This window comes from Planococcus citri, chromosome 3, assembly GCF_950023065.1.
Source record: "Planococcus citri chromosome 3, ihPlaCitr1.1, whole genome shotgun sequence".
NCBI lineage: Eukaryota > Metazoa > Arthropoda > Insecta > Hemiptera > Pseudococcidae > Planococcus > Planococcus citri.
The window spans coordinates 77,390,387-77,410,130 of record NC_088679.1 but is presented as its reverse complement, the minus strand read 5'-3'; the positions used below and the strand labels follow the sequence as shown (position 1 = coordinate 77,410,130).

General features: G+C 35.3%; 1 protein-coding gene across 1 annotated transcript; it reads left to right on the top strand.

The window, feature by feature from the left end:
* The first annotated feature begins 505 nt into the window (after window positions 1-505).
* Window positions 506-13,450, top strand: LOC135839419 (neprilysin-2-like). The gene is made up of 19 exons (XM_065355433.1): window positions 506-707; window positions 833-902; window positions 2,241-2,318; window positions 6,744-6,902; window positions 7,024-7,107; window positions 7,207-7,465; window positions 7,530-7,713; window positions 7,826-7,942; window positions 8,033-8,192; window positions 8,297-8,402; window positions 8,520-8,616; window positions 11,798-11,974; window positions 12,047-12,153; window positions 12,237-12,295; window positions 12,364-12,412; window positions 12,512-12,579; window positions 12,647-12,783; window positions 12,874-13,038; window positions 13,157-13,450. The coding sequence occupies exons 2-19, from the start codon at window positions 866-868 to the stop codon at window positions 13,331-13,333; spliced, it is 2,220 nt and encodes a 739-aa protein (XP_065211505.1). The 5' UTR covers window positions 506-707; window positions 833-865; the 3' UTR covers window positions 13,334-13,450.
* Window positions 13,451-19,744: the final 6,294 nt, after the last annotated feature.

Below are 19,744 nucleotides of genomic sequence, written 5' to 3'. Positions count from 1 at the left end.
CATAAAAATCTTGTTTGGCTGCTTTTCGTATGTTTGCGTCCAGTTTATTCACCCCAAATACGAAAAAAAATTCTCTAAACAGTTACTTACATAGATAGCAATCCGGATGCAACTTTACCAAAAATTAAATAAAAGTAATAAGTTAAAACGCGAATGGAAAAAATTAGATTTTATCACTGAATATAAGTACATTAAAGATCAATTTTACTGGCAAATTTTGTATCAATTTGGTCGGGCTGATTAACGATATTCAATTTTTCGAAAGTTATACCATCTAGGTATTTGATTTCTTCCAGTTCACACACACATCCCCTATATGGTCGAGTTTATAAATAAAATTGATAGGCTATAGTATAGGTACTACATAGATTCAATTTCTAAGCGATGATGATTCATTATAATTGAACAACAATAAGGCGTTATAATTAATTTACTGACCAGGAATATACGAATACACGAGATTGTTGAATGTGATTAGTTTTATATCCTATACCAGTTTGTATCCCTATTTAGTTTAGTTGCTACCAGTTGACCTGTAGAAGTGCATCGTGGGCTATCGAAATGTCCACACCATTCGTTCAACGATCTCATGTCAAAATAGTCAAGTTATAAGTACTTTTGCTCGATATTTTTTACATTATTTTTTTCAATTTCGATTCATTCGCTCTTCCACTCTCTATTTATGTTTTCAAATTTTTAAAACTCGAGTAAGTATTGATAAAATATGTTCTCTATTCTTTATATTTATGCAGGTTTATAATCATAATTATTCAGATACTGCCTCAAGCCTGAATTTAGAAAAATAATAATAATATTAATAAAATGTTAATAGGTAGGTATTTCAATTGACTGTGCCTATTTCAAAATGAGAAGACTATTTTCAATCCCTTCTTCGGCATTAGGTAATATTTTTTTCACGTATGTAGATGAAAATAACTAGGTAGTAGGTAGGTAGGTAGGTAGGTAGGTAGGTAGGTACGGTAAATATAAGTAGGTACTACAAATTTAATAATAGAAATGAATAATTCAAGAACAGAGGCGTGCCAAATTGGGGTTTGTATGTAAAGGGAGGAGGGAATAGACCCTCCCTCCAACAGAAAATGTTGATGAAAAGTGGAAAAAATCAAAGAATGATCAACCACCATGGATTTTTGCTCCTTGAATTACATACATATATTACATATATCTAAATTTTCAAAAGCATTCGTCCTCGTTTCGCTCGGGTCAGATCATTCTCTTTCTCAGTTCTTTGACCATAAGTTGGAGAGTAGAAAAATTGACTTCTCACATTAAAAATAATATTGTTTACACTTGAAATCTCCCAAAAGATCTCTTCGTTTCAGTTAACTGCCAGAGAGTCCCAAATTTTGTTAAAATATGTTAAAATATCAAAAAAGGTCCTATTTTTCGTCAAAAATTCGTAGTAAACCATTTCTAATTTTTGCCAGAATTGGTTCTTTTTGAAAATATAAAATTTTGTTCAGAAAAAATGGAGAATTGTGAATTTTTGAGAGGTTTTGACCTCGCTTTGCTCGGACCTTATTCAGATTTTTAAAAATGTTATCTACCATTTTCTGAAAACTATAAAAATGTTGAAGCCATGAAAATCAACTTTTTGTATCCATAATGAACGTTAGTTTGCACTTGATTTGGAGAATTTCGAATAGACAACCAAACCAATGTAAAAATTCAAATTTTTTGAAAAAAATCGGTACCTACTTCATCAATTTTGAAAATGTAAAATTATTATTCAACATTTTTGTTTCCATCTGTCCAACACTTACTATTTCAATGCCCCTCCTTACATCAGCACAGACTGTCCCTACAAATAGATGAAAGATCCTTATTCATACCAGACGACCCTTCCGAAATTAAAAAATTCTTAGACCTAATTAAAAAACTTGACCTTACCAACTCGATTTAAATCTCATACGACGGGTGTAATAATCAAGTAATTACAAACACCCAAAAAAAAAAAAAAAAAAAAAAAAAAAACTTCCCTTCCAAAATTTGTTCGAACACATCTGGCTAATTGGATGGGGAAAGGGGGCGGATGTGAGGTAAAAAGTTGGGAAAAACTGGGAGGGGGGAAGTACAGATGATATTTCAGTCTCACCCTCCCCCCTCCAAACGACTTATCACTTTGTCAAGCCTCTGTTCATGAATGATACGTACCTACAAATAATTTTAATTTGACTTATCCGTGAGAAAGTATTTATTTATTTACTCATTTATTTCAGTTTTAAGCATACTTTCATTAGTATCAACTCAGAACTCGACAAAAAAAATTTGCGAAACGAAAGAATGTTTATCGGCAGGTAATAACGGTTCAATTTCTGAGACGAGTAAGTTTTTGCTATTTTGGAAAGTTGCTTACAGGTAGGGAAAGCTGAAAAATAAATCCTGGCATGAAGTGAAAATGTTGTGGAAAAATCAATATACTTAAATCAAAAAAAAAAAAAAAATGTAGAAATTGATTCATATTCTCTGCTCGATGTTTAATTATTCGTTCTATGCTACAAAAATCACTTTATTTTCACAAAAGTATGAAAAGAGCAACACTTTTCTTTCCCCTTTTCATCAGATAGGGATCCCATACTGGTAGAAAAATTTGAATTGAAAGAACAGCATGAAAAAAACCTTGACCAATCAAAGAGTATTTTTCGATTTTTTGAAAATTAAATTTGGACCAAAAATAAGAAAAAATGAGATAAATACCAAATTTTAGTTTTTCAAGTCGACTTGATGAAATTTTGATTTTTTGATTCCTATCTTTGCCGCAAATTCAATCATAAAAAAATTTATCAAAAATTGAAAAATGCATTTTGCGTACCTGAAGTTTTGACATACTTACTCTTTCAATTTAGCTTGACCCGGTTCAAAATTTGTTCAGCCAGTTGGTTATCTCGCTCATTAGTACAAAAATGAGATAATATCAATTCTGAAAATTTTCTGGATTTAATTAGTCCGGCATATGACAATAGGACTAATTGCACCCCCCCCCCCAACCGATCCTCCGGGACAACTTTTTTCTTAAAGGGGACATCCTAAGGAACATTTTAAAGCAAAGTTGCCAAAAAAAAAGTTGGCCTTACTTACAAAATGGCGGCCATTTTGATTGACAGGTCAGCCGAAATCGCAGATTTTGCGTTTTAACATAGGACTTGCACGAACTTTTTCAAATTTTACAAAGGTAGATCGAAAGATCATGCAAAAATTTATCACCTGTCAAAATTTCAAGTGCTAAAGTGCGTTTTTCGATTTTTGGTGAATTTTTGAAAATCGAATTCAGGCCAAAAATGAGGGAAAAAATCAAAATTTTACCAAATTGACCAAGAAAGCTGAAATTTGGGATATACCCTATTTTCGACATGCCAAATCGATTGGTAACGGTTTCAACCCGTTTTGAGCAGTTCTGGAGCCTCCAGCAGATTTTTGAAACTCGAAATTCCCACACTGAAAGAAATGATTTTCAAAACGCTGTATTCAGTCCCGAAATTGATGCAATGGTTACTGCACAGTACAGTAATTTTCAAATTACCTCATTTTGATGTAATGATTACATAGTTCAAATCAGAGAATGCATCAAATAATGGAATGAGTACATCGCCAGGATGGATTTATTGCATCACCTTCCAAAATTCATTTCTATGTTCTCATTACATTTCTTTGGGGACTCAGTCCTGCAGATATGGTATTCAGAATATCATTTGGTGGGAAATAGTTACATCGTATAGTAAGCAATGGTTACATTCCTTAAACATGGCTGAGAACCATGTAGTGATTTACTGAATACAGTAAACGATGTACTGAGTACATCGTCAGTGGTAAACATTCCCAAACAGTGAAAAACTTATAAATACTTCGAGGGCCTGAATTAAACATTCTACTCGCGGCCATGTCGTTAAGTGCAGGCAGTTAGAACGAGAGGTCGCAGGTTCGAATCCCGGTTAGGTAGGAAAATTTTCGTAGGGATATTAGGTCTTGAAAAATTCGGTGCAGTGAAAAACATTTAGATGTGCGGAGAAACTTGAAATTGATTAAAAAAAAAAAAAAAAAAAAAATACCTGATATAGTGGGGATTGTAATAGATGGCAGTGGTAGAAAGTAACTAATTACTTTTGACGGTAAGAAGTTTTGTCTAGCGGCTCATAAAAAGGGAATCAAATAATTATTCCCTTGGAGGGGAATAATTACCTGATACCTAACTAGCTCTGGAGGCAGGCTCTTTCTATTAACGACCCTCTAACATTTTATAAAAGTTGAGCTTTACGTACCATTAAATAAAACTCGAAAGAATATGTACAGATAGCCTATATTCATTGATACATCCATACATGAAAGTTACGTAAATCAAATAGACCAAAAGCAGATTTACATAGAAAATACATATCGAATGAACAAATATTCGATTATGCAGCAAAACACATAACATTTGATAACACGTAAATACTTAGTTATCAATTAAAGCACTATCTTCGTTATGAACATAGGTACGGAATAATTATACCTACTCACTATTAGTTAGTCGTAATAATAATTATGATTAAATTATTAAAAGGAGTTAACCGCAGCGGAGTACCAGACTCCACGAGTAAGCTTTTTTCATTACTTACCCAGAACTATTCACGTTAAATTATCTCTCCTGTGGACTCACCAATACTAGGTCCAATCGATAATTCTCAAAGTCTGAGGAATACATTTTGAAACTAGATCACAGCCCCAAGTCCGGATTATGGGACGTGATCCAAAAATACCATAAAAACGATATAACGAGACAATGTATCTCACGATTTACATTACGTTAATAGACATACAAATTCACACCGAACAAGCGGGTAATACTTAGAATAAATTGCAAGAAGGATACTATAATACCCATTATGAACGATATGAACAATCGTTTTGGTGACAAGAAGTTCTACCCTGGCCAGACGTAAAAGATCAAGTGAGAATCGAGCGCGAATCGCCTAGAGACGAGCCCTATGCGAATTCGGAAAAGTCCTTGACTGATGTCAAGACTTACACACACACACACACACCATGGTAGAACAATACATGAAAATATCATGTACTGGTTTTTCATAGAAAAACCAGTATAACGAAAAGATACATTAATACCCGCGAGTATAGTGGGTATAAGAATACCCACGATACGTGGTTAAGGCATTCCTGCTCCTCACATACCTAACCCCATTTTTTAAAATTTAAATACTGTTGAATAAAAACGATGGAATGGTTACTGCACTTCTGTGTAATAGTTACTTCTCTAAATGTGTACTGATTAATGCGTTTCATTCCTATACCAAAATTACCGCGTTTTAATGCACTGAGTGCATCGTTTTAATGTAACTATTACTGTTTATTTCTTTCAGTGCACAAAATTCCATCAAATTGGAGTTGTAAAGCTAAAATTTATTCTAAAAGCTAATTTCAATATGCTACGAAGTACTGCAGGTGAATTTCAAGTCGTTTTGGAGCCTCCAGAAACTTTTTGAAAATTCCTGAAGCCTCCAGCAGATTTTTGAAACTTTAAATTTTTTAATGTTGGGGAAATTTCAAGTTTCAAAAATCTACTGGAGGCTCCAGTAATTTTCAAAAAAGTCGCTGGAGGCCCTAAAATGACTTGAACCCACCTGAAGTCGTCTTCAGAGGGTGTTAAAATTGGAGTGTAGAGTAAATTTCAGATTTCCATCTCCATTAGATGAAATTATGTAAAAATTTAAAGTTTCAAAAATCTACTGGAGGCTTCAGTAGTTTTCAAGCAAAAGTCGCTGTAGGCCCTAAAATTACTTGTGCCCACCTGAAGTCGTCTTCAGAGGGTGTTAAAATTGGAGTGTAGAGTAAATTTCAGATTTCCATCTCCATTTGATGAAATTTTGTGAAAATTTAAAGTTTCAAAAATCTGCTGGAGGCTTCAGGAATTTTTAAAAAGTTGCTGGAGGCTCCAAAACGACTTGAAATTCACCTGCAGTATTTCGTAGCGTATTGAAATTAGCTTTTAGAATAAATTTTAGCTTTACAACTCCAATTTGATGGAATTTTGTGGGAATTTCGAGTTTCAAAAATCTGCTGGAGGCTCCAGAACTGCTCAAAACGGGTTGAAACCGTTACCAATCGATTTGGCATGTCGAAAATAGGGTATATCCCAAATTTCAGCTTTCTTGGTCAATTTGGTAAAATTTTGATTTTTCCCCTCATTTTTGGCCTGAATTCGATTTTCAAAAATTCACCAAAAATCGAAAAACGCACTTTAGCACTTGAAATTTTGACAGGTGATAAATTTTTGCATGATCTTTCGATCTACCTTTGTAAAATTTGAAAAAGTTCGTGCAAGTCCTATGTTAAAACGCAAAATCTGCGATTTCGGCTGACCTGTCAATCAAAATGGCCGCCATTTGTAAGTAAGGCCAACTTTTTTTTTGGCAACTTTGCTTTAAAATGTTCCTTAGGATGTCCCCTTTAAGAAAAAAGTTGTCCCGGAGGATCGGCGGGGGGGGGGGGTGCAATTACTCCTATTGTCATATGCCGAACTAAATGTTTTCGCGAAAAGATTCATTCAACTTCAATTCAAATGTTTGTTTCGTCAGCGAAATTGAAAACTTACTCCTAAACATGCATTGAACCAAATTCTACGACTTTTCAAAAAGCAAAAACGATCTGAGCTGTAGTTGAGTTACATTTAATCGTACTTTGAGAAAATTTTACACCTACGGTATTTTTTTTTTTTTTTGCAAATTCAGCGCAAAATTTAAAAGAATCGATCAACTTTGAAGCGGATCCTTGTGATGATTTCTACAAGTATGCTTGTGGAAATTGGCCAAAAGTTCATGAAAATCCAAGTTTGATCCCTGGAAGTACTATCAGATTGAGAAATGACGAAAATACAGCAGAACTTTACGGTATGAAAATTCATACCAACACTCTTGTACATATGTACATATTATTACGTATACCTACATAAGTACTTGGCTTTCTAATTGCCTTTCCATATTATGTTCATGCATGACACTATAATTATAGATTTTCTCAAAAAGAATAACACCGAAGATGAACCTGAAGCTGTCCATAAAGCTAGGAAATTATATGCGTTATGTTTAAACAAAAGTAGGTACCTACAAGGCACAAAAATCACCATAAACAATATCAAAAGTGAACAATAAAATCATTTCAGTCAGTAAAATTCGCAATTTTGTGTATTTCAAGCCGCATACAGCAATCAGACAGAACCGATTAAAACCATTCTACAAAAAATTGGTCTACCAGTAGTTCCTTCCATGTATGATGTGGATAAAAACTACGATTACACGACAGTATTAGCCAGAGCTGCTAAATTGGCTGGAATCAAGATGTATTTCGACCTAGGAATCAGCGCAAATCCGTATAATCGAACAACGAATATGATCGCATTAGGGAAAATAGCACCGACAGCTGAACTTGATCCAACAATGATGCCTCTGATTAGGTGAGTAAAACAAATACGTAGATAGTAGATATGTACATGATATTTATAAGAGCATCAATTCTAGCAAATCAAGTCCGTCAGAACGAGCAGCAAGAAAAATTTCCGAAGAAGAATTTATGGATCGAGTGGTTCGTAAAATGTGCGAAGGGAGTCACTCGACTCCTTGCGTACAATGGGATGCAAATACTCTCTGGGCACGAGAAATAACGATTCAAAAAGTTATATCGCAAAGAGATGACCTTACACAAGTCAGTATAATTCCTCCTGAACTACTATAATTAGTACATTGAATAATGATTGACTATAAACAAAAAAATTTCCATACTGTACGATTATGCATTGACAAATTCAACTTTTCAGATCAAACATAAACCTATTCCGGCACTGAATTCTACGCCCATAGCCATATACTCCTTGAAACAACTGCAAAATTTAACTGACAGCATTGCAACGGAAGTAAATACAGTAATTCCCAAGGTAATTCGATCGAATATCATTTCATATTAGTAAACTACAAATACCTACATTGAAACTACCCAAGACAAAAATGGTTCGATTATCACCTAGCTCAACTGGACCAAGTACATAGAAGAAACTTTCAAAGATTTGGATAACGTAACATTGGATCTCAGTGATCCGACAAAAGTTCAAATCGCCATTCAAGGTTTGGAATTCATCAAAGCAATAACACGATTTATTTACAAAATTGGAAATGTGAAAATGATAGGTAAATGCTCAAACATGTGTAAATTTATACTCAATAACACCAATCATTTTAATCAGCACAGTACCCTGCTACAATTCATTTATTTTCGAAAAAATTCTACACAGAGCTAGGACTTTGGTTGGAAGTTGTTTCCAATCTTTTACCCTACGTTGATTTGAAAACTTTCGAAGCTAAACATGATATCGATAATAAGGAAGACTCTTCAGTTAGGTGAGTACAGCATGGATCATTTTCAGTCAGAAATTTGACGCACGAATAAAATCTTCATGTGCTCAGTTTTTCACTCAATTATTTACACGGGTATATTTTGTTTCCCTTTCAAAACAGAGAACAAACTTGCGCTGAAATAACGAAATTATCATTTGGTATGGCAGTTAGTTACGTATATGCGACGAAGGAAAAATATATCAACGCCAAGACGGAGGTAAAAAAATTGATTCATTCTAAGATAAGCAACTCGCAGTAATTTTCTACAGATATGAAAACTTGACGATCTTTAATTATGTACCTACTTAAGAATTTAGGATTTTGAAAAATCAATTTTTATTTAAAAAATAACCATCAGGGTACCAATTTTCTAGTTTTTTTCAATGGATATACACCGAAATGATTTCTTTAGTGAGTAGGAGAGGATGAGGAAGGGGAAATGGAGAGGGGAGTCTGTGCTGAGAAACTAAGGCTTTCTAACTTTCCACGATTTTCTTGAAATGATTCTCAAAATATGGCAAATGAAAAATAGCCCTCAGGAGGATGTAAAAACCCGATAAAATAAAATCAGCAACTTTTTGAAAATTCCTGAAGCCTCCAGCAGATTTTTGAAACTTTAAATTTTCACAAAATTTCATCAAATGGAGATGGAAATCTGAAATTTAATCGACACTTCAATTTTAACACCCTCTGAAGACGACTTCAGGTGAGTTCAAGTCATTTTAGAGCCTCCAGCGACTTTTTGAAAATTACTGGAGCCTCCAGTAGATTTTTGAAACTTGAAATTCCCATAACATTAATTTATCAAATGGTGGCAAGCTGAAATTTACTTCGCAGACTACATGGTGGTTTCAAATGGTTTTGAAGCTTCCAGCTACTTTCAGGAAATCTCAATTTTCCAACAAAAAAAACGCCATATTATAACCTTTCAAAAAGTCGCTGGAGGCTCCAAAACGACTTTAAATCCACCAGCATTCAACTTTGTAGCGTATTGAAATTAGTTTGCAGAATAAATTTCGACTCTCCATCTTGGTTTGATGAAATTTCAAGTTTCAAAAATCTACTAGAGGCTCCAGTAATTTTCAAAAAAGTCGCTGGAGGCTCTAAAATGACTTGAATCCACCTGAAGTCGTCTTCAGAGGGTGTTAAAATTGGAGTGTAGAGTAAATTTCAGATTTCCATCTCCATTTGATGAAATTTTGTAAAAATGTAAAGTTTCAAAAATCTGCTGGAGGCTTCAGGAATTTTCAAAAACTCGCTGGAGGGTCCAAAAAGACTTGAAATTCTCCTTCAGTATCTCGCAGCGTATTGAAATTACTTTTGAGAATAAATTTCAGCTTTACAACTCCAAGTTTATGGAATTTTGTGAGAATTTCGAATTTCAAAAATCTGCTGGAGGCTCCAGAACTGCTCAAAACGGGTTGAAACCGTTTCCAATCGATTTGGCATGTTGAAAATAGGGTATATCCCAAATTTCAGCTTTCTTGGTCAATTTGGTAAAATTTTGATTTTTTCCCTCATTTTTGGCCTAAATTGTATTTTCAAAAATTCACCAAAAATCGAAAAACGCACTTTATTTAGCACTTGAAATTTTGACAGGTGATAAAGAAGGAGGGTCATTTTGGCCATTTTCGTGCCCCTCGCTACTTCGAGACTTGGATGGCCTTTTCTTATAGGGGATGGTCCCTATTATTAATATCAGGTGATATTTTCCCAGGGGAATCCATAGGGGGGCTGTGGGGTGGCCCCAAAGTCGAAAATTTCAAAAATTTTTAGAACCACTGCTCGAAAATGTAAAAAATTAAAAGTAGCGAATATATGTTGCTTTAAGGGTAAGCAATGCGGCACGTAACGCTTTTTTCATTTTTGACCTTTTTGGGGGTTGTGGTGGGGGTATTTCTATTTTTGAAAATTTTGGAACCCCCTTTTTTGACCCTTCCCGTCGAGCCACCCTAATGCCTTTTTCAAGGTTTATTGCTACTAGTAGTAAGTTCAATTGATATCATTTGCAACCCCCTCATCAACTTGGCTCATATCGAAAAATTCAATTTTTGACTTTTTTTTGAGGTCCATATTTTGGGAAACCATGAAAAGCTATCGAGGTCCGGTTTGCGGCAAATAAGTTGCATTTTACTTCTTAATCGACTGGCATGCTTGAATTTTTATTTCAAGTCAACTTTTGACCTCATTGTTGCAGATTACTTTTGGGGGTGGCGAACTTTGAGAACCCCTGAAAAAAGTTCTAAAGTGAATTTTTTCAAACTTTGAGCTGAAATGGTCTTAAATACATGTGTTTAACCAATATAATATGCGAATGCGATATTTTAATACAATTTAGTCATTTTGGCTAATTTTATCAAAAAAAGTAGTATTTTAACAACAGGCATAGCATTTCCGGCAAAAGTTCTGAATCTTCAATAACACTTTTGATAAAATTAGCCAAAATGACTAAATTGTATTAAAATATCGCATTCGCATATTATATTGGTTAAACACATGTATTTAAGACCATTTCAGCTCAAAGTTTGAAAAAATTCACTGATATCAATTGAACTTACTACTAGTAGCAATAAACCTTGAAAAGGGCATTAGGGTGGCTCGACGGGAAGGGTCAAAAAAGGGGGTTCCAAAATTTTCAAAAATAGAAATACCCCCACCACAACCCCCAAAAAGGTCAAAAATGAAAAAAGCGTTACGTGCCGCATTGCTTACCCTTAAAGCAACATATATTCGCTACTTTTAATTTTTTACATTTTCGAGCAGTGGTTCTAAAAATTTTTGAAATTTTCGACTTTGGGGCCACCCCACAGCCCCCCTATGGATTCCCCTGGGAAAATATCACCTGATATTAATAATAGGGACCATCCCCTATAAGAAAAGGCCATCCAAGTCTCGAAGTAGCGAGGGGCACGAAAATGGCCAAAATGACCCTCCTTCTTTTTGCATGATCTTTCGATCTGCCATTGTAAGGTTTGAAAAATTTCGTGCAAGTCCTATGTTGAAACACACAATCTGCGATTTCGGCTGACCTGTCAATCAAAATGGCCGCCATTTTGTAAGTAAGGCCAATTTTTTTTGGGGGGCAAGTTTGCTTTCGAATGTTCCTTAGGATGTCCCCTTCAAGAAAAAAGTTGTCCAGGAGGATCGGCGGGGGGGGGGGGTGCAATTACTCCTATTGTCATATGCCGGACTATTTTGTAAACAAAAAACAACCTTAAGCTCAAAATAGGTACCATAAAAATTGATTAGCTATACTGAAACGGTCATTTCAAATGTGATGAGACGAAATTGATTTTTCAAACTTATTTAATTTTAGTAGTCAATTTTTTTTAAATTTTAAGCCATTGTGTGATGTTGACAAAGTGCTTTAATATCGGTGTGTCTTGATGTTGCTACAGATTCGTCAAATGTACGGTCATATTCGAGACAGTTTCGAACAAATTATACAAACAGTGCCCTGGATGGATGACATAACCAGGCAAAGAGCATTGAAAAAATTACACGCGGTGAAATCCTATATTGTTTATCCCAGTGTAATCAAGACAACAAACATACTGAATGACTTCTATAAAGACGTATGTACCCAAATTTTTATAATAAACTTGTAACATTGTAATTCATGACATTCCATACCTAATAAATTACAGGTGAAAATATCGGACAATTTTTACGATACGATGATTACAACAGTTCAGAGTCGAGTGAAAAAGACTCTAAGCAAATTGAATCAAATCAATGATCTAAATGAAGACGAGTAAGTGTGAGAATTTTCCATACAAAAGAGTCATCTTTTCCATTTAAAAACTTTCAATTTTAGAAATTTATAATTTTCAACAGTTGGATTATAACTCCCAATATTGTCAACGCCATGTACGATCCTCAAAAAAATGCCATAAGTACGCGAATACGTTTATCTAGCTCATGAAAAACTCATGAATTTAACGTTTGTATAACTTTTTTTCAGTTATCCCTGCTGGTATACTTGGATTATCAATTTATAATCACAGTTTGCGGTAAGAAAAAGCTACATACTGATAATGAATTTTGAATAAGGTACCTTCAAAATATATGTACGAGCCTGCCTACTTTAATTTTCGTAAATTTCAATTTAGGGCCTTGGATTATGGCGGATTAGGTTCAATCGTGGGTCACGAATTAACTCACGCGTTCGACAACGAAGGTTAGACATTTCCTTTAAAAAACCACGAATTATACTTCTTCAAGTAGGTAATTTTTGATCATTTCAGGACGACGTTTCAATGAGATAGGAAATATTGAAGACTGGTGGCAACCTGAAACTTTAAATTCGTACAAAGAAAAGGCCAAATGTTTCGTTAAAGCTTACGGCAATTACAGCACAAACTTTGGAGGTATCCGACAAAAGGTACTTATAAAAAGCCTCATTAACCTTTCCAAACGTACAAATTACATATAAGCCAAATGGAGTAATTTTTACGTTATAAATTTTCACCAGGTTGACAGTAAAGTAACACTAGGAGAGGATATCTCAGATAATGGCGGATTCAAGGAATCACTTTTCGCTTACAGAAGATTCAAATCTGAATTTGGAGATGAACCGATTCTTCCACAGTTTGAAAACTTCACCCACGAACAACTCCTCACAATAGGATTTGCCAATGTAATAATTATTATTATAATTTTTATAAAATGCACTAATTTCGTGGGGAAGAGGGTGATAAATAATTCATAATAGGCATCAATGTACTTCAAAACGCTTGATCATTTTTATTCAACAGGTGTGGTGTGAAAATCCAACCATAGCATCTACGTTGTTAAACAAATTCAGCGATCACAGCCCGGATCCAGTTCGTGTGAATGGAGTACTTAAAAATTCCGAAGAGTTTTCTGAGATTTGGAAATGTCCTAAAGGCAGTAATATGAACCCAGATAGTGATAAATGTTCTGTTTGGTGATTTTTCAAGTTAGTTGAGAATGAAAGTAACTAGATTACAATTCAGCATTATTTTTTGTAACATTTTTCACTATAAATTAATGTAATGGGAAATAAATACAGGGTGTTTTACAGGAAACAGACGATTCTAAAATTGAAAATCTCCCTGAAAAATGTAGATATCGCGGAGGTGGCGGTGTCTCTGGGTAGCCAATAACATCAATTTTACCCTCTTATGGTTGGTTACAGCCACCGCGCTCTCAGTACCTTGGCTTATTGAACGAAAGAAAAAATCGTTTTTGCGATGAAGTGAAATTCTCAAAAAAAAATCGAAGATGAAAAAATCAATTTTAACAAAATTTTAAAGACAGATCAGGCAAATTATCAAGCAGAACTATTGCTACAGGGGTCCAACAACCAATTTTCCGCTGATTAGCGAGGAGAAACTTTTACACGATCAACGTGTGATTGTATCATGTATGGGTAGGCGTTATTGCTTCATGGGGGATTATTGGCCTGTTTTTCTTTGGCGGAAATGTCAACACTGCGCGGGTACATAGACATTAAAGCTATAGACATGATAAACACCTCCCTACCCCCTCTATCTAAACAAGCGCGGAATGTAGTTATTTTTTTATTTTTTTTTTTTTTAATACTTTCCTATTACTGTTTCCCGCACATGTTTATACAAATTCGAAATTAACAATTTTTTAAAATCTCAGCATTTATGTATTTTCCTCTCATACAAAATTAAAATAGTATACGCGAGAGGATTGGACAGTAACGCGATTAACTTGTGCGATTTAATTCTCAACAAAGTTAGAATAAAATGTAGGGTAAAATAGCGCGGAAATTTTCGGTGTTAATTGATCGAATGTAATTTTGGAATTTAAGTAAATTTGGTTGAAGTATATAAAAAACTATGCTGTGTCTGTGCAGCATCAAAATATGTATTTCTACAGAAAGAATTTTCATTTCATAAGATTCCAAGACTCGTGTCAACTAGGCCTTATGTTTTCGTCTATATCTGGAAATTTGGCTCTGGAAATCAACATAATCTTTTGGAGGAAATGAGTGATCAGATCACTCAAATTCATTTTTTTTTCAAATAACTTCTTTCATGAAAATTCTTGAAATTCATCGGTTGAACTTCTCTCGAGACTTGAAGGGTTCAAACGTCAAAAATGTGCACATTGATTTATTTTTCAATATGTATCTACTAACTACCTACCTACCTACCTACCTACCTACCTACCTACCTACCTACCTAGTACCTACCTACTATAATTTTATCAACTTATTTCGACTACTAAAAAAAACAAAACAGAAAACAAAAAACGCATTTTTTTCTCAATCTTTGGATTTTTTTTTTAAAAATGGAGAAAGTGAAAAAATGTCAATTCAATAGGTATTTTTGACTTGTTCATCAGCATAAAAAGTTTCACTTGAGGGTCATTCCATGTCAACTCAACCAAAAAAAGGCAATTTTGAAAGTCATGTCTTTCGATTTCACTCAATTTTTTTTTATAATAAGTATGTACCCACCCAGCAAGTAAGAAAGCCGCAATCAGTTTGGTCCCAGCGCCTTCAGGGGGTGGGTGGGGGGGGCTTCCATTATTTTCACATTGTCTCGAGGTATTCAACTTCAGCAGCCCATTTCTCCAAAACTATGATACTTTGATCAAAACTGATTTCACAGTTTGAAAGGACATTGAATTTTGAACTTTTCAAGTATTTTGAAATTTTCAAAAGTTGAAAGTTGAACTTTCAATTTGAAAGTTCAAATTTCAAAATGGCGCTGTAAGTGGGAGCTACCATTTAAAATTTTGAAAAAACTTCAATAGATGTACATTTTGATACTTTTTCGAAATATTCAGGTTTCGAGATGGGACTCTTTGACGGAGGGGGAACACCGCCACCCCCAATTTTGGGTGAAATTTTTGAAAGAAAATCTGGGGCATGTGATACATTGAATTCCATGTTTTTGGTGACGCTGAACACGAATATGACGTCAAATTTTTGATAGGACCCCATCCACGGCCCGCAGCACCTCCCCAAAGGGGGTAAAAGTTGAAAAAAGCGTTTTGTTCGTGTGACACATGGAATAGTATGTTTTTGGTGACGCTGAACACGAATATGACGTCTGATTTTGGATTTGACCCATCCACGGCCCCCAGCACCTCCCCAAAGGGGATGACCCCCCCCCAAATGGTCACATTCGTGTGACACATGAAATAGTATGTTTTCGATAACACTGAACACGAATATTGCCTTAGTTTTTCGAATCGACTTCACCCATGGCCCCCAGAACCTCCACTAATAGGTAAAAGTCCAAAAAAATTGTTGGGGGCCGTGGATGGGATCCAATCACAAATCTGACGTCATATTCGTGTTCAGCGTCACCAAAAACATACTATTCCATGTGTCACACGAACAAAACGCTTTTTTCAACTTTTACCCCCTTTGGGGAGGTGCTGGGGGCCGTGGATGGGGTCCTATCAAAAATCTGACGTCATATTCTTGTTCAGCGTCACCAAAAACATGGAATTCGATGTAAGTATCACATGCCCCAGATTTTCTTTCAAAAATTTCACCAAAAATTGGTGGTGGGGGTGTTCCCCCTCCGTCAAAGAATCCCATCTCGAAACCTGAATATTTCGAAAAAGTATCAAAATGTACATCTACTCTCTAAATTTGAAACAGTGAAATTTCACTGCTTAGCAGTCACGACATTTTGCCTTCTTAAAAGCAGTAGTTTTTTACTGCAAAACAGTGAAAAATCTACTGAATTGTTCAGTAAAAATAATTTTGACTGACTAATTCAGCAGATTTTCTACTGATTTGCAGTAAAAAAACTACTGTTTTTAAGAAGGCAAAATGTCGTGACTGCTAAGCAGTGAAATTTCACTGTTTCAAATTTAGAGAGTATGGAAGTTTTTTCAAAATTTTAAATGGTAGCTCCCACTTACAGCGCCATTTTGAAATTCAACTTTCAACTTTTGAAAATTTCAAAATACTTGAAAAGTTCAAAATTCAATGTCCTTTCAAACTGTGAAATCAGTTTTGATCAAAGTATCATAGTTTTGGAGAAATGGGCTGCTGAAGTTGAATACCTCGAGACAATGTGAAAATAATGGAAGCCCCCCCACCCACCCCCTGAGGGGGCTGGGACCAAACTGATTGCGGCTTTCTTACTTACTGGGTGGGTAGATATCGTAAAAAAAATTTGAGCAAAATCGAAGGAAATGACCCAAAAACGTTGGTTGAGTTGACATGGAATGACCCTTGAAGTAATTTTTTTAAGGAATTTTTGATCATGGTCGCGATGTAGAAATGCTATTTCCCAACTTTTCCACACATTATTTAGTGCTTAAAAAGGAACAGGCAAAAATTTCAAATGTATACAATGTTCTTATTCTCCTCAAAACTTTGAGCGTCCCTATCTCTCCCACAAATGCACTTTGTGAACTGCGGCTCACATGCAAAAAGCTCGACGATTTGATATAGAATGATCCAATCCTGAACTTCTGGACGGTTTTTTATTTTTTGTCGTCGGATAAGGATATTAGATAACCAGCTACGAGTACATAATTATAAATGTCATCAGTTATGAACGCTGCATGGTCACAGTCGCTGTTCTCGAGGCAATGTTGTCTTCAATCGTACACTAACCACGTAGAAAAATAGATCATTCGTGAGAACTTTACCATCGAACCTTATTTATTTATTTCGAGATAAATACCGTCCGTAATGGAACTTCTCTTTCCTGAAATAAGTATTTTACATATTATGTAGGTACTCTGCGTTTTTCAGTTCCTAAAATCGCAGTGGGTGCAATGAATCTAATTTTTTTTCTTCATAATAAGACTTTATTTCTTTACTGTAAATCAAAAATCACTTAGCTACTCCTAATTAAAAATTCAATTGAATGTTTTTCAATTTGAATGATTAAATAGATAATCCATAAATGTTCTGATAATATGAAATTATGATGAAATATCATCTGAAATTCCTAGTCTTGAAGGTCAAAGCGCTTAAAATGGCAATCGGAAAAATTTTAGTAAAAAATACTTCATCCATTGCTGAATTCATCAGATACGGCAATTAAAATTTGAATTTAAAAAATAAATAAATTGAAGCTTCTGAATTATCGTTGATTAATCAATACCTAGATTAGTGGAGTGGCAAACAGCTGAAATACAGGAGAAAACTGCATTTGATGAAAGAAGCGTGAATTTTGGTATGATGAATTTTTGAACCAAAATGAAGTTTTTAAGACCGGGAGCCACTCGAGCTCTCCCCTCCTTCGAGGGGGGTGGGGCTTACAATTTTGAAAATTTTCCTGTGGATAGAGTTTTAATCAGAAATCCAATATTATAGTGTCTGCTGTTAGATATTGATCAGCACTTTCTATTTTCACCATTGAAACCATCGTCCCCCCTCTCCCCCTTGCGTGGGGCTCAGCCCCCTAAATTGTGGATCTGGAAGACGTTGAGACTCGGAAATGTTATTTTGTGAAAATATACTAAATAAAGTGTACAAACAATTTTGGTGGTTCATTTTTTGGTTCCTTCCCCCCTCTGCCCCCTGTGGCACCTTAAAACTTGAAAAACTCGCAAAATTGCCGTTTTTAATAACAAAACATGGTGGAAACGGTGAGCTAAACGCTAATTCTTCTTGAAAATGGTAAGAAACATTTATTGAAAGCATTACGTAACGCGAAAAATGATTACTCCCCCCTTTACGCGCCCCCATCAACCCCTAATTGTAAAAAAAATATACTGGTCAAAATTCCATCAGAATTGAAATATTAGGCCAGTTACTATTCAATATTGATCGATATGTTCCGCTAAAAGTGTCAGAATCATCGCATACCTCCCAACCCCTCATGGGGGCAGACCCCTAAAATGTGGAGTCGATGAAAAACCCACTTCTGAACCTGAAATTCTGTAAATATGTACTTCTCTAGTCATGGGAATATATTTAATGGTCCATTTCATCGATTACATTCCTCACCCCGCCCCCACCCCTCCCCCTTGATATACCATTATACAGAATTTGATCAAAAAGTAACCCCTCCTGCTTTGTTGCACGCTCCATAGAAAAGTTACAGAAGTCGTTGTACACTTGATGGATAGAGAATTTCATAAGATTTCCAACGGTATGTTTGTGATCATTGTGAGATGAAAAAAAGCGATCCTGTGTCCAATGAAGTGAATGAAGGTTTGGGTTGTTGGTCCATGCCAAACCAATTTTTGAATTTTTCTATCTCCTACATTGTGTCGCGCTTCAGAGGAACGTTACATTACAGAAGTTGTTTTATACTCGATCGATAGAGAATTTTATCAGCTTTCCAACGGTATGTTTGTTAGATGAAAACAAGCAAACCTGTGCCCAATAAAGTGACTAAAGGTTGGGGCGCTCGGTTCATTTGAAAGCAATTATTGAATTTTCTGTCTCCTACTGTGTGTCGTGCTTTAGAAGAACGTTACATTACAGAAGTTGTTTTATACTCGATCGATGGCTTGGGTGCTCGATCCATGGTAAAGCAATTTTTGAATTTTCTATCTCCTACTTTTTGTCGAGCTTCAGAGGACCGTTACATTACAGAAGTTGTTTTATACTCGATTGATAGAGAATTTCATCAACCTTCAGTCACTTTATTGGGCACAGGTTTGCTTGTTTTCATCTAACAAACATACCATTGGAAAGCTGATAAAATTCTCTATCGATCGAGTATAAAACAACTTCTGTAATGTAACGTTCCTCTGAAGCGCGACACAATGTAGGAGATAGAAAAATTCAAAAATTGGTTTGGCATGGACCAACAACCCAAACCTTCATTCACTTCATTGGACACAGGATCGCTTTTTTTCATCTCACAATGATCACAAACATACCGTTGGAAATCTTATGAAATTCTCTATCCATCAAGTGTACAACGACTTCTGTAACTTTTCTATGGAGCGTGCAACAAAGCAGGAGGGGTTACTTTTTGATCAAATTCTGTATAATGGTATATCAAGGGGGAGGGGTGGGGGCGGGGTGAGGAATGTAATCGATGAAATGGACCATTAAATATATTCCCATGACTAGAGAAGTACATATTTACAGAATTTCAGGTTCAGAAGTGGGTTTTTCATCGACTCCACATTTTAGGGGTCTGCCCCCATGAGGGGTTGGGAGGTATGCGATGATTCTGACACTTTTAGCGGAACATATCGATCAATATTGAATAGTAACTGGCCTAATATTTCAATTCTGATGGAATTTTGACCAGTATATTTTTTTTTACAATTAGGGGTTGATGGGGGCGCGTAAAGGGGGGAGTAATCATTTTTCGCGTTACGTAATGCTTTCAATAAATGTTTCTTACCATTTTCAAGAAGAATTAGCGTTTAGCTCACCGTTTCCACCATGTTTTGTTATTAAA

Coding starts and splice junctions, on each gene's coding strand:
- LOC135839419 (XM_065355433.1), top strand. CDS start 866: ATGAGAAGACTATTTTCAATCCCTTCTTCGGCATTAG. Junction 12,296..12,363: donor TCCTCAAAAAAATGCCATAA/GTACGCGAATAC, acceptor ACTTTTTTTCAG/TTATCCCTGCTGGTATACTT. Junction 13,039..13,156: donor TCACAATAGGATTTGCCAAT/GTAATAATTATT, acceptor TTTATTCAACAG/GTGTGGTGTGAAAATCCAAC.